The 13,167-nt window shown below is 46.2% G+C and overlaps 1 protein-coding gene across 2 annotated transcripts in view; it reads right to left on the bottom strand.

Annotated features, from left to right (window-relative positions):
- LOC146186385 (atrial natriuretic peptide receptor 2-like) overlaps nt 1-13,167 on the bottom strand; it is a 259,439-nt gene that overhangs the window by 129,736 nt on the left and 116,536 nt on the right. For both annotated transcript variants that reach the window (XM_084607168.1, XM_084607167.1), the window contains exon 4: nt 10,558-10,681. In XM_084607168.1, the coding sequence (XP_084463294.1) occupies nt 10,558-10,681 (124 nt within the window). The remainder of the gene's footprint in view (nt 1-10,557; nt 10,682-13,167) is intronic.

Genomic DNA, 13,167 nt, shown 5'->3' on the forward strand with positions numbered 1-13,167 from the left:
ACCCCTTTTCAAGCTGTCGCATAACGCAGGCGTACGTTATATGTCGCGATTTCCGTCCGCCCACTTAGTTTTATTTTTCTTTGTTCAGGGCAGAAATTGAACAGAAAAGGTGGGGGAGGAGGAAAATGGATAAACTGACGTTTCCTTACCGCAGCCAATAAGTTCGCGAGAGCGGATCACCATTTTCGGTGTCTGCGCTCCAAGACAGAAAGAAGTAAAGTTGGAAAGAGAATTCGCAAAGGCTGAAACCCATCTTTTTCCTTGGCCAGAAAGCGATCAGCGCGCAGAGTCGCCGGAAGTAGAAGCAGTCGCATCGTAACACGGCGCCACCGGCAATTCCATTAGCGTCTCAGGATGGAATTGAGACGTCTTGTGGGGGAACAACCACGTGTAGCAGCTGTTATTACTTTGTCTGCGTCGTTTTTCTTGAAACGTCAGGATTAATCTCGAGAGAAGAGGGCGGACAAGACGGTGGCCAGGTCTCGTCCGCTGAGGCAGTGCGGCAGATGTAATGGCCGGGAAAGGAAAACAAAAACGGCGAAAGGTAAGCGGAAGACCGGTAACGATCAGCTGTTGAGGTAAGTACAAGAGCATCCCCTTGGGTAGAGTGAGCCTTCAAAATGGGCGAAAAAGGCTTCTTGAAGAGTGGAGGATTCTCTCTGTAAAGTGTACATCCGCCGAGAGGTTTGGAAAGACAGGTGAACAGTGGGAGATTAGGCAACGAAATGCCTCTGCGCGGCTCGTCAGGTAGAGGTGAAGTGGCTTACTTCTCGTTTATGTTCCAGCCTTATACTTTTCGGCCCAAATCAAGGATTAAAATGAGGTGGTGTTCTGTGAGCCAATACTTCCGCTCGCGTTCCTTCGTCTTTGAACTCAATTCAGTAATGGCTATAGCTTTACGCGAAGTAGAAATGACAGCACGCTCGGACTCATTTTCCTAGGAAGCGCTCAACTTTCTTTAATTTTATGAGGTCCTATCTCGGCTCACCTGTCCTGTTGTTTTCGTGCTTCTTCTTTGTCCTCGTACATTTCCGGCCGTCTTCAGAATCAACTCGGCTCTTGTATGTTACGATTTAAGACATTATATTGCACGATACTTCAGATTTTATTTCAAGACCAATTATTTGCTACTGATAGGAGGAAGGCCGGTCTGGACGAGTCTTCAGCTGGAGTGAAGATTGCTGGAAAACGTATCAACAACCTTAGATATGCGGATGATACCACTTTAATGGCAGAAAGTGAAGTGGAACTCAAGAGACTTCTGATGCGCGTACAAGAAGAGAGTGAGAAGTTTGGGCTTAAACTGAACATTAAAAAGACGAAGATCATGGCGTCTTGCCCTATCAAGTCCTGGAGCATCAATGGACAAGAAGTGGAAGCTGTGACAGATTTTCTCTTCTTGGGCGCCAAGATTACCTCGGAAGGAGACTGCAGCCATGAAATTAGGAGACGCCTGCTTCTGGGAAAGAGAGCAATGGTTAGCCTTGACCGCCTAGTAAAGAGCAGAGACATTAGTCTGCCAACCAAGATCCGTATAACCCGTGCTATGGTCTTTCCAGTTGTGATGTATGGATGCGAGAGTTGGACTGTGAAAAAGGCTGACCACCGAAGAATTGACGCGTTTGAATTGTGGTGCTGGCGAAGACTCTTGAGAGTTCCTTGGACTGCCAGAAGATCAAATCAGTCGATATTGTCGACCATAAACCCTGACTGCTCATTGGAGGGTCAAATTCTAAAGTTAAAGCTCAGCTACTTTGGTCATCTGATGAGAAGAGAGGAGTCGCTGGAGAAAGATTTGATGTTGGGAAAGGTTGAGGGTCGCCGGAGAAGGGGTAGGCAGCGAACGCGATGGTTAGATGGCATTCTCGAGGCATTGCAGATGAAGCTATGTGATGTTAAGAAGATAGTGAGAGACCGGAAAGCGTGGCGTGACATGGTCCATAGGGTCACGAAGAGTCGGACACGACTGAACGCCTGAACTGAACTGATTATTCTTTCGTAGATTAAGTCTTCCTCCTTTCATTCGCTTCGCAAAAAGGCGGTAGCGAACGTTTGAGGACGACGAGGCTACAGCCACCGCAGTGTCGCATCAAAGCGGAGAGGGGAAGACACATAATACAAAATGTAAAGAAACAAAATAAACACGGGAGAAACTCAGCTCCGATGAATTAAGTCTAGAACTTCCCGCATTGTCTGAGTACGACGTGGATGCGTTAACCACACCAGACCACCACTGCGATCTTATATTAAACCATCCACTCAATTATGAACGGTGCTAAAGTGCCTGTCTCTCGCGCTATAGTTATCCTGTCGTCATCGCCATCAACTTCCATCTGTGCGCCGCTGATTCTAAAACCTAAGTGAAAAAGGAAGTGCTTGAGCGCTAATTCGCTTCAGGGCTAAGTGCCTCGCTAGCAATAAAGACGTCTCTTCTGGGGACGAAGCCTCGGGTTAAAATAAGCGGAAGGAGCATCCTACCTGCTCGTAGTGAGAGGTGTCAGAAAGAGAGAGGGAAGTCTCCCGTTTCATCTTTTGAGGGAGAGCCGGTACAGACGAAAGAAAGGGTATAACGAAAAGAACCGGATATAACGAATTAACTACAAATAACAAAAGTCATCAACGTGCTTCTCGCCGCTGCCTAAGCGAAGCCGAGAGGGTGTTTCGCCTTCCTTCCGGATCTGTACAATTGACTACCCTAAACTTAACACCCTTGTTAAAACCCTGCATCACAATCGATAAAATTAAAGAAGATACAGAAAGTTCGGCAGTCTGATCTTGTTAACGAACCTGCGTTGCATTTCATTGAGCGAGTACATTGGCGGTTAATGTACTCCATTCGGGAATCGTCTGTAGCCCATGTAGATATGAAGAAAATTTCTTTTCTTTTTTTCGGTGAACGGGTTTTGCATGTGTGGAGAGCGCTGAACCTTTACTCTAATTTATAAATACTGAAAGAAAAGTAGAGTCGACTAGACGCCTATTGAGCTACGTCGCCGTCCCAAAATAAAGTATAACCGCGGAACGAAAGTGGGAAAACTACCGGCCACATTACAGTAAAAAATGCAAACTTCGGTCAAGCTAGTGTCTTGTTCTGGATGAATCTCACTTAACGTCAGAATAGACGTCCACTCAAAACAATCAACTTTGTTTTCTGCCTTTTTGCGATTAAAAATCTGCACTGATGACTAACTTGAGCAGTTTCCTAATTGCATGTTTCCGTATTATTTACACCAACCTGCGTGTTACCCGAGGCAAGTTCAGCACTTCAACACAATACACTGAACAGTGATAGAAAGAGAGAGAAAAGCACAAACTTTGTCTTAGAGGCAGACGACTTCTATACTGATTGCGTAAAATTTCGTTCCTTCGAAAGGATCTGAAAGTGGCTACTATAAATCGGACCTCCTTTCAGGATTTAATGTTTTTTCGCATCATTATTTCAGCAAATTTAAGTCGAGCTTCGTCTTCTTCGTGAAGAAGAAGGCGGGAGTAAGGCTTTGGCGGCAGCTGGATAGAACTTACGTTGTTTCAAACACGGTGTGCAATGTTTGCTGTAGCGCATCCAAAAGAAAACCACACAACCAAATCCTAACAATCTCTACACACATGTTCAACAATGTCAGGCTTTCTACACAAAATGCAGTTAACACCCCATGGTATAAAAATGTCTTTTTCCGTTGTTTATGCCTTCATGAGCAGACCCCCCCACCCCGCCCCTTCCCTACCCAAATTTAAAGGACTTTTTGACAGCAAGTTGTACAGGCATCCATTTTACATGTTTCAATACATTTTTCCCCGACGCAGAAGAGTATAATTACCGCTACATAGGAAGAGGCAATGATATTTCAATAAGATCATTCTATAGTGCTGATTTCTTGTGCCACTGGTAAAATGTTCCATTAAAGATCAGGTCCATAAAAGGCGTGTTGCTTGAACAATTTCAGGAAAATAACCATATGTTTCACAGGTGAAGTGAAAAGCATTTGATACAACTAACATTGGCAAAACGCTTGCCAAGCGGCACTGACAAACGGTACGCAGAAAAGGATCCTTTACATATCGTAAGAATCAGAAACGTTTGACAACTTGGCTCAAAACTACGGGCGACAAAGACAGTCCACCAGCGCCTACACAGCAGAAAAGGTTTGTTTGACTTGTTTTCTCACAATCTGAAGCCCTGATAAACCCTTCGCTTTCGCGTATTTATCCTTGAACATTGCAAAACCTGCACCACGTACCATACTTTGCTGACAAAAAAAAAAAAAAAAAAAATGTGTAATGTTGTTTCACGAGCAAACACTGAACTCCGATATTTGTTTTGACCTCCACTTTTTAGCCTTGGTCAGCAACTGTTCGGTCTGCTGTCCGTAACCAAGTAATATTCCAAAATACCCGTGCTCAACTGCAACAAAATCGATCGCTGTACATTGAACGTTGTTGTCTTCAACAGTTTTCATCTGTGTCCAAAGGCTTTCACACGTTATACTCAGTTTAACGAAGTTAAAACCCTAAAGTTTTTTGTTTTTTTTTTTCACTCTAATGCATTTCAGTCTAATGCACTTCGCTTACCACACTGAGCTAAGGAAACCGCGAACTAGGGCACTGTGTCGCATCAAGAGAAAAATACCACAAGTCCGCTATATTGACGCAGCACAATACAAAGACCGGGAAGCTAGCACCATCAAAGTAATGAACAAGCGCTAGATAAAGTCGTGGCCTTATCCATTGCAACCGCCACCACACAAGAGACAGATGTAGAAGCCACAGCGCAAGCCGTCGTCTCCAGCTCCCCTACCCTAATCCACCTCGTGCACCAGCCAGACTGACAGACAAAATGCCGAAATTACCGCAAAAAATAGTCCTATGTGTATCCGTACCAGACAAGAATACTCAGACCTAACGCCACCGTCTCATCCAGTGTCGTACTATGGTATGGACCCTGGCCTTGAGTCCCTTCATACGAAACAACGCGCATACGCTGTGGCACGCGCAAGCGCCACCCGCGGGGCCCCAGGAACCTCCGTGGACTGGCGCAGTGATTACGGCACTCGACTATACTGTTCCCAAGGACGCGGGATCGAATCCTGGTCTCGGCGGCCGCTTTTCGTTGGAGGCGAAAAGCTAGGCGCCCGTGTGCTGTGCGATGTCAGTGCACGTTAAAGAACCCCAGGTGGTCGAAATTTCCGGAGTCCTCCACTACGGCGTCTCTCATAGCCTGAGTCGCTTTGGGACGTTAAACTGCACAAACCAAACCAAACCAAACCAAGACTACAGTCCTTCATGGACCATTTGGATTTGGTTTTTGGTGGCTTAAACGCCCCAAAGCGACTCAGGCTATTAAACACGCCGTAGTGGAGGGCTCCGGAAATTTCGACCACCTGGGGTTCTTTAACGTCCACTGACATCGCACAGCACACGGGCGCCTTGCTTTTCGCCTCCATCGAAAAGCGGCCGCCGGGGCCGGGATTCGATCCCGCATCCTTGGGAAAAGTAGTCGAGCGCCGTAACTATTGCGCCACCCTGGCGGGTTATATACCATTTGAGTTCCACCAACTACATCCCACACTTTACCCTAATTTCAGCACTGTATAACAAATACCCCTACTTACACCGCACCATCCTTGACATGCCACATCAACCGGACAGACCCTTATGGTCCCCTTCTCGCCCAATCAATGGAAATGCGTGCTGTGTAGTCAGCACTTCGATTACCAGCGCAAGCGTGTTGACTGAGCCGGGATTGCGGTAGCTTCAGCACGAGCCCTCGACACTCAGAACTCCTCCAGGAGAACGCAAACTTCTTACTGCCGAAATTAATGTTTTGCATCGCCATCATCACTGTCATAATCTACGTGCAGCACCGGGGCGTTGAACCCCAAACTGCCGTCCAACTCAGAATTAGGAGCGCGGCAGCTGCATTACTTTCTGCTCGTATTACACTGTCAAACGCAGTAATACGCTTCATTTTGTATCGGGGCGACATAAGAAGCCGGGGAAATTCTGTTGCTAGCGAATTGTCGTTGAAGCAGCGGGCTGGAAGAAAAAAAAAATACTTTTTGTCCCGGTCATGGTTCGAGCCATCTTATTAATCACGTGTGCTATCGAAACAGCAATTATGGACCAGCAGAATTTATGGCATCTTCTAGAAAGTTAGCCCCCCCTTCCTGTTTTCTTTTTCTTTTGAGGAATGAAAATTCAGCGCGTGCAGGTCGATAAGTTCAAGAAACTTAGTTCATTAACTATCACGTCATCGGAGGCGGTTGTTCTGGGTCAGCTTCCTGTTAATTCCCTACACTTCTTCAAGGATAATGCCACTCTCGTACATAGCTTCGCTGGGAACTTGTTACGTAAAGCTACGAGCAGTGAAAAAAGGAGCAGTCAGTTCCCTAAAGTGTCAAAATTTATTTTCCATCAGCATGGAACTTGAAAAGGCGCATAGGATAAAAGCAGGTGCTTAGAATGAAACTACATAAACAAACAAATTGAAGCAAGAAGTCCGTTCCTCGTGCATATTTCCGGAATAATTGTTAACTTCGAGGTAATAAACGTTTTTTTTTTTTTTCCGCATCGACTCGTAGAGTCGTTATGCTCGTTTTCTCTCGTTCTTTTCGCCGCAGGCTCGCGGCCTTTTAACGTTCTCTTTGGAACACGAGGCGCGAGCAGAATGAATGATCATTTTCATGTGCGGTAGTTCCTTTGCGGCGTTCGCAATTTCTTCGACTTGTCTTAACCGTTCGCTGTCGTTAATTTGCTTTTGAAAATTAAATAAATGGCTCTCTCCGGTTGTGTCGATATTTGTTCGGCAGCAACAGGCGCATTTATTAGCACAAAAATTAAGTTTCGTAGTTTTCCCGGAGCCCCATCAAATGCGCGACGCCAAGCCCGGTATGCACTCCGAGACGACAGTTAAGAAGTGAATCACGTAGAAGCTTAGCCCCAAAATTTCATGAAAAAAAAAGAAAAAAAAAGAACAACTCTTCAACATACCGCAGTTCGCTTCCAACAACGGCCGCATGGTGGTGAACCTTGTATTTCATCTTATAGGTTATAATAGCTCTTTTTTCATGAAAGCGCTCGCTCTGTGATCAGAATACGGCGATTGATCGATACCTATAAACCTTAAATTAGTCCGCAATGTGCCTCGCCGCAGTGACTCACTGGTTAAAGTGCTCGACTGCCGAATCCAAGGAGGCGGGTTCGATCCCAGTTTCAGCGGCCGCTTTTCGATGGAGAAGAAAAGCAAGCTGCCTGGCCGGGTAGTGTGCGATGTCAGTGGACGTTAGAGAGCCCCAGTTGGTCGAAATTTCCGGAGTCCTCTACTACGGCGTCTCTCATAGTCTGAGTGGCTTTGGGACGTTAAACCCTATAAATTCAAACGAAACTAGTGCTGCTTAATGTTACATAAACAGAGCATGGTCGAAAGCAGCGGACATTCCATACAGACGAGCGCCGAGAGCAATTGCGCTGCGATCACCAAATCTTGCCCAAAAAGCACCGTTTAAAAATAAAACGAAGGCTTCTTGTTAAACTCAACAATTTTCGTTCGTTAACTGTGATCTCGAATTCGCAGCGCTTGCAAACCGATTTCTCGAGATTCTGCGTGCTGCGAGATTCTGCGTGCTCACATTCTAGCGTGCGGCGCAACGCTCCTTGTCCGCCCAAAAAAGATAGAATGTCCCACTCTAACATTTTTCAAATATTTCTACAGAGTAGAGGTGGTACACAAAAGCACGAACTAAAAGAAATTGGTCCCATTATCCAGAACGGGTTTTTTTGGGGGGACCAATTTCCTGAAATAAAGCACACAGAAAAGTCAATTTCCTTACAGAGCGACAAACCGGGGACACAAGACAGACAAAGACAGCTTGCGCCAAAAGCCGCTGACCGAGGAGGCTTTCCTTTTGCCTAAAAACTTTTTTTCCTTTTGTCCTAAAAACTTCGCTCGAACAGCCGAAGGGAACGGTTGGCATTTGACGGAAGTGAAATACGTTGTAAATCGATTACGTGTTGGTTCATTGCGTTCTTGTTCCCTTTTTTTTTTTTTCTTGCAGTTAAGACGAGAGGATTGCTGCTTCACTTCATCCTTCGGTGTAATATGATAGTCCGGAATGATAGGAAGTTTTGGAATGGTAGAAAGTATGTTTTGTTCGGAAAGAGAAATTACATACGTGTGTTTCACTGCACAAGCATGTTCTTGCTTTTTTTTTTTTTTCGTGGTGAATAAATAGCACCGTTCCAAACACTTTCTTGGTGAGAGTGGCTGTCCACTCTCTTTTGTGATAGGGCGGTGTCTTAGGCAACCCTATCGCATCTATAGCTTGCCTACTGGTTACGCCCGCGATGACGGCGACTCCACTCAAGCCAGGAACAAGCGCGTAAGAGAAGGCCCCTAAAATGAGAAAACAGGTCTCGACTGCACGTCAGCACTGCCCGTCCCACCGGCGTCACTTGGGTGCGCCCCATGAGGGGGCGCAAACAGGAAATATTACGAGGGACTTTAGCGACTAATGTAGTGAGAGGAGAAAGCCTGAGTGCCGCATTCTGTTACGCAACTGGTACTAATTAGTAATTAAACAAATTAGTTTAATTACCCATAATTATTTATGTATACTTGGCTATTCATTAAGCAGGTAATTGAATAATTGCTCAATTTATTAATTATAATTTGTTAATTACTAAAGTACTTATAAGTCATTATTATTCATTATTAATCAACTAATTGAATAATTAAATAGTAAATGATCACTGATTGGCACATGGCCATATAAAGCACGCATTCGCGCATACTGTGGGGCTTTGTGATTGGCTGAGACCTCTATGACGTCATCCCGCCTTGGCCATTTAGAGCCGCCGCAATAGCGGGACACATTTTGTCCACGACAGCATGAGCCATTAAATGTTTTCGCCTTAAAACCTTTAACGTACGTCAACGGGAAGCGGGCGGCCGGACACTCGGTGAGGTGCCGCCCTAATCGGTTGCGAGCGGTCACCAGGAGCGCATTTAAATTACAGGGTTCAAGCAGAACTTTTTACTCGAATACTCACAGGCTCCCCCCATTTACTAATGGCCTATCGTATTACTGTCCAGTGCTCAGCATTACTCAACTGTTTCTTGACTTCGTCTCCAAAGCTAGATCCTATATAGCGCGCGCAGTTTGCTGGATGCGCGCCACGGCTCCTACCTGCGCCCAGTCTTCAAGCAGAGAAATTTGACCATAACTACCTATACAAGGTCATCGAGGTTCTTGAGCTTATGATTTGGTCTGATGCTTAGCTTTTTTACGTAGGTAATCTGAAAAGCTTTAACAACTGATTACTTTCTGTCAAGAAGGAACTGTATGGGGCGGTAAATGCAGACTCTATAGTTGTATCTGACGATATAATATCCACGCTCTGAAACCGCTTCAGTTTCGCATCCCATGCCAGTACCGTCTTTTATTTTGATCTCCCGCGTGGTTCCTAATATCCGTTTGCTCTTGTATGCATGTGATATTATATAGTGTTTGGAATATTTGCCCAGAATATCAGAATCAATTTGAAGCATGTACGTTATGTGTTTGTCTCTAATTTTCGGATTTCTCGGAACTGTACGGAACCAGCAGTATTCGTGTGAAGTGGCCATGTTTATATATCGATGTATACCGATGCCGTGGCGATGCACTCAGTAATAAACTGCGCATGCATGCATTTGCTGCTTGTCCTCATTTCAGCACGCTGAATAATATCGAGCACAGGAGCGATCGATACGATGACCCGATACCGTGGAACAAAAAGGACGCAATGCTTCAATTCAAAGCAGAGTCAAGAAATTGCGAAGCAACTTTCTCGGGCCTTCCCTGTGATGTGCAACTTTTTAGACAATACTGGATTTGGGAACGTTTTTGGGTGTGTTAGGAAAAAGTAAGCACTTGCTGGCCAGATTACAAGTGTCCCGATGAGTTATTTTGGGGACATTTTAAAGAGATTTCGTATTCCTGGGGGCTGTTTGTGATGTATCATTCGGAAATATGAATACTATGTGCGTGCAGTATAATACCCCACGAGCCCGGCCTAACAGAAAGGTGACAGTACCGCTTGGAGTGGCTTGGCTAGCATATATTTTCTCTTCGCAGGGTTGGGAAGAGCGTCTTTTCAAAGCAGATGGGCCAGGCAGGAGGGGCCTCAAAATTATTTCCTTCTTAGGGACGGCAGTTTGAGCGTTTTCTTGCACACATTCATGAAATCTTCACCGCGCTCTCGGGCTCATTCGTCTGGTGATTTGAACACAGTTTATGTGATCACTTTGTACAACGAATAAAGTACTGTGACATGTCAGATCACAGGTTGCAGTGCATTTGTGAGCGGCGGCGTTGACGGCTCGATTATTGCCGACAGAGCGAGCCACCTTCATGATCCGAATCGAAAATCTAACTTTTCTTAGGAGCGGTCTTTGTTCGCCTAAGTCAGCTAATCATTGCAAAATGAACTGTTCCCGTGCTCCAGTGTAGGTGAAAGCATATAAATATCTATATGTTGCGACAATCGTATACTGGCACGGAACTTGTTGCCATTACTTACCTGCATGGGCGTGCTCTGAGCTGAGAGGGATGTGAATCCCACAATGTCACTGAAGTAAATGGTGACGCTCTCGAAGGACTCCGCCGTCACTGCATCACCCTTGATCAACTGGCTGGCCACCGGCCTGCGGCAAAACATGCAGTGGAATAGGTTATGGGGCTCGATGCTGCGTTGAGCCAACACCCCTGAGAAACTACATTCTGTAATACTTCAAAATTACAATCATGTTTAGTACGTTGCCGTTATAATTCGAATAATTGTGAAGAAAGAAAAATCACAATACCGAGCATGACGACATTGTATATCTACTGCAGCTCCCATTGGACGTAAGCCGCGGTGTTAGTAATCGCGACAAAAATGATCAATAGTGAATGCGATGCAAACGCAGTGCGATCGCATGCACGCACGCACGCACGCACGCACGCACGCACACACACACACACACACACACACACACACACACACACACACACACACACACACACACACACACACACACACACACACACACACACACACACACACACACACACACACACACACACACACACACACACACACACACACACACACACACACACACACACACACACACACACACACACACACACACACACGCGCGCGCGCGCGCGCGCGCGCGCGCGCGCACGCACGCACATACAAACGCGTCAATTATTTGTCAAACACCCCGCACTACTCATATGAGCCGATTTAGCTGGCATTTTTGGTGCGCATACTACAGGTATGCTTCTTGGGCATGACCAAGCGAAACCGAATATCATTTCAATGACTATCAACCAGACAGCAAAGCTATGTGAACAGAATATTTTCGCTCTACATTTTCAAGGGAGTACATCCGCGGCTTGAAATTTCTCTTTCCTTCCCCAGGCATGCTGGATCACGCACAAAGCCTCATATGTATTGTGGATGTGCGGCGGCGCTTTACGAAGTCCTACTGACTCCAAAATTACTTCGAGATTTGCTACCCGCGAACATGAACCACTGTGGTGCAGCTCAGCAATAATATTCGAAACCGAATAGATTACGTTTCACTTCAGCGGAATATTCACCCGATCACTAACTGTCGCCAAACCTCCCAAAGTGTTCGCCACCAATCAATAGTTCCAGTACAGCTACCAGATTCAGATGTCACCTACATAAGTTGCGCTTCGCATTTTCCCCACTTCCTTGTTCAAAACGGCGACAACAAGCCAACTGATAACCGCAGACCAACGTCTCGCAACTCGGCGTCGTCCCTTCACCAGAGATTTGAAGAGCAAGATGCTCATCTGCCTCAAGGGTCCATTGTAGTGTACTTGGATGCAAGCATACGAAGCTGTGCAGCAAAAACGTCAATCTCCTGTCCGTTAAGACCTAGCCTGAATCAGATCTCTACGTTTAAGCTTTCGGAACCATAACATCCTTCTGCGCTGAGCTCGTGGCAGTTCAGCAGGCACTCTGCTCCATGGCCACCATTACTATGCTCCCTACGGCCCACGTTGTCATCCGCGCTGACGAACTTCAGGCGGTACGTTGGCTCCGACGTGTCAGCCGTTGCCCAAAAATATGTCAAGGCATTCACCAGCTTGCGACGCGCATCCCACAGTCAGTAGGTATTGAGTGGGTCCCACGGGACCTTCTGCCTTCCCAAAGTCAAGCAGATTTAGCGACCCGCCTCTTGACCCAAGACTCATCATTATCACGGCTCCTCGATGTGGAAGACACTACACTCCTTTTGTGAAGAAAGAAACACCTACGGCGGCGCACACGTGCTCTTATCCCTCCGTGTGCGGTATCCCTCTCCCGCGGTATCACCCGTGCAGAGGAGGTTGCGCTTAGGAGGATCCGGGTCGGGGTTGCCCTCCCACCAGCTGTCACTCGGACGTGGTCTCACTTCCGACGCTTATATCATTGCCCAGGGTGTCCGATATGTAAAGATGAAAATGTTGAAGCCGACATTCACCACCTGCTGTGGTTCTGCCCAGCTCTGAAACCGACACGAATCTGACACTTGACGATAGCTGGCCTTTCAGCAAGCAAGCCTGCCTCGTATCGCTTGGACGCAGGGACCACATCGACGCTCACTCGTGAATTTCATAAAATCAACCAATCTTTTTCCATTCATTTAATAATTTCTTCATTCTTCATCTCATAACCTACTGATGCCCTGAAACAATAAATATCGTTAAAATAGAAATAAAAAAATTAAACAGCCGCGTTAGCCACATAGCCGGCTAATGTCAACTGCATGACAAAAGCCTCTTCTGATGCTGAACATACCTGTCCAACGGACGCTGGAACCTCTGCATCACCGCAAACTACATCATGCACTAGCCGGTCTGACTCAGTCCTACTCGGCTACGTTGCCTTCTTTTAGATACCGGTGGATTATTGCGATAGGTTATCTGTTCGTCGCATTAGTTGACTTGTATATCCTCAATTCGAGTTGTTTTCCAATCCACAATGATCTCTGCCGGTCTCAGAGGCTTGCTGGTATTATTTTTCTACGACATCACGCCTTGCTGCCAGTGATTTCCCTACAAATGTCCTGCGGGGAGGGGCGGCTCTTTGATTTTCTAAAGGCCCCCTCTTATTCGTAAGTTTGTAACC

This window comes from Amblyomma maculatum, chromosome 6 (assembly GCF_055883805.1).
Source record: "Amblyomma maculatum isolate TAMU_Amacu chromosome 6, ASM5588380v1, whole genome shotgun sequence".
Classification (NCBI taxonomy): domain Eukaryota; kingdom Metazoa; phylum Arthropoda; class Arachnida; order Ixodida; family Ixodidae; genus Amblyomma; species Amblyomma maculatum.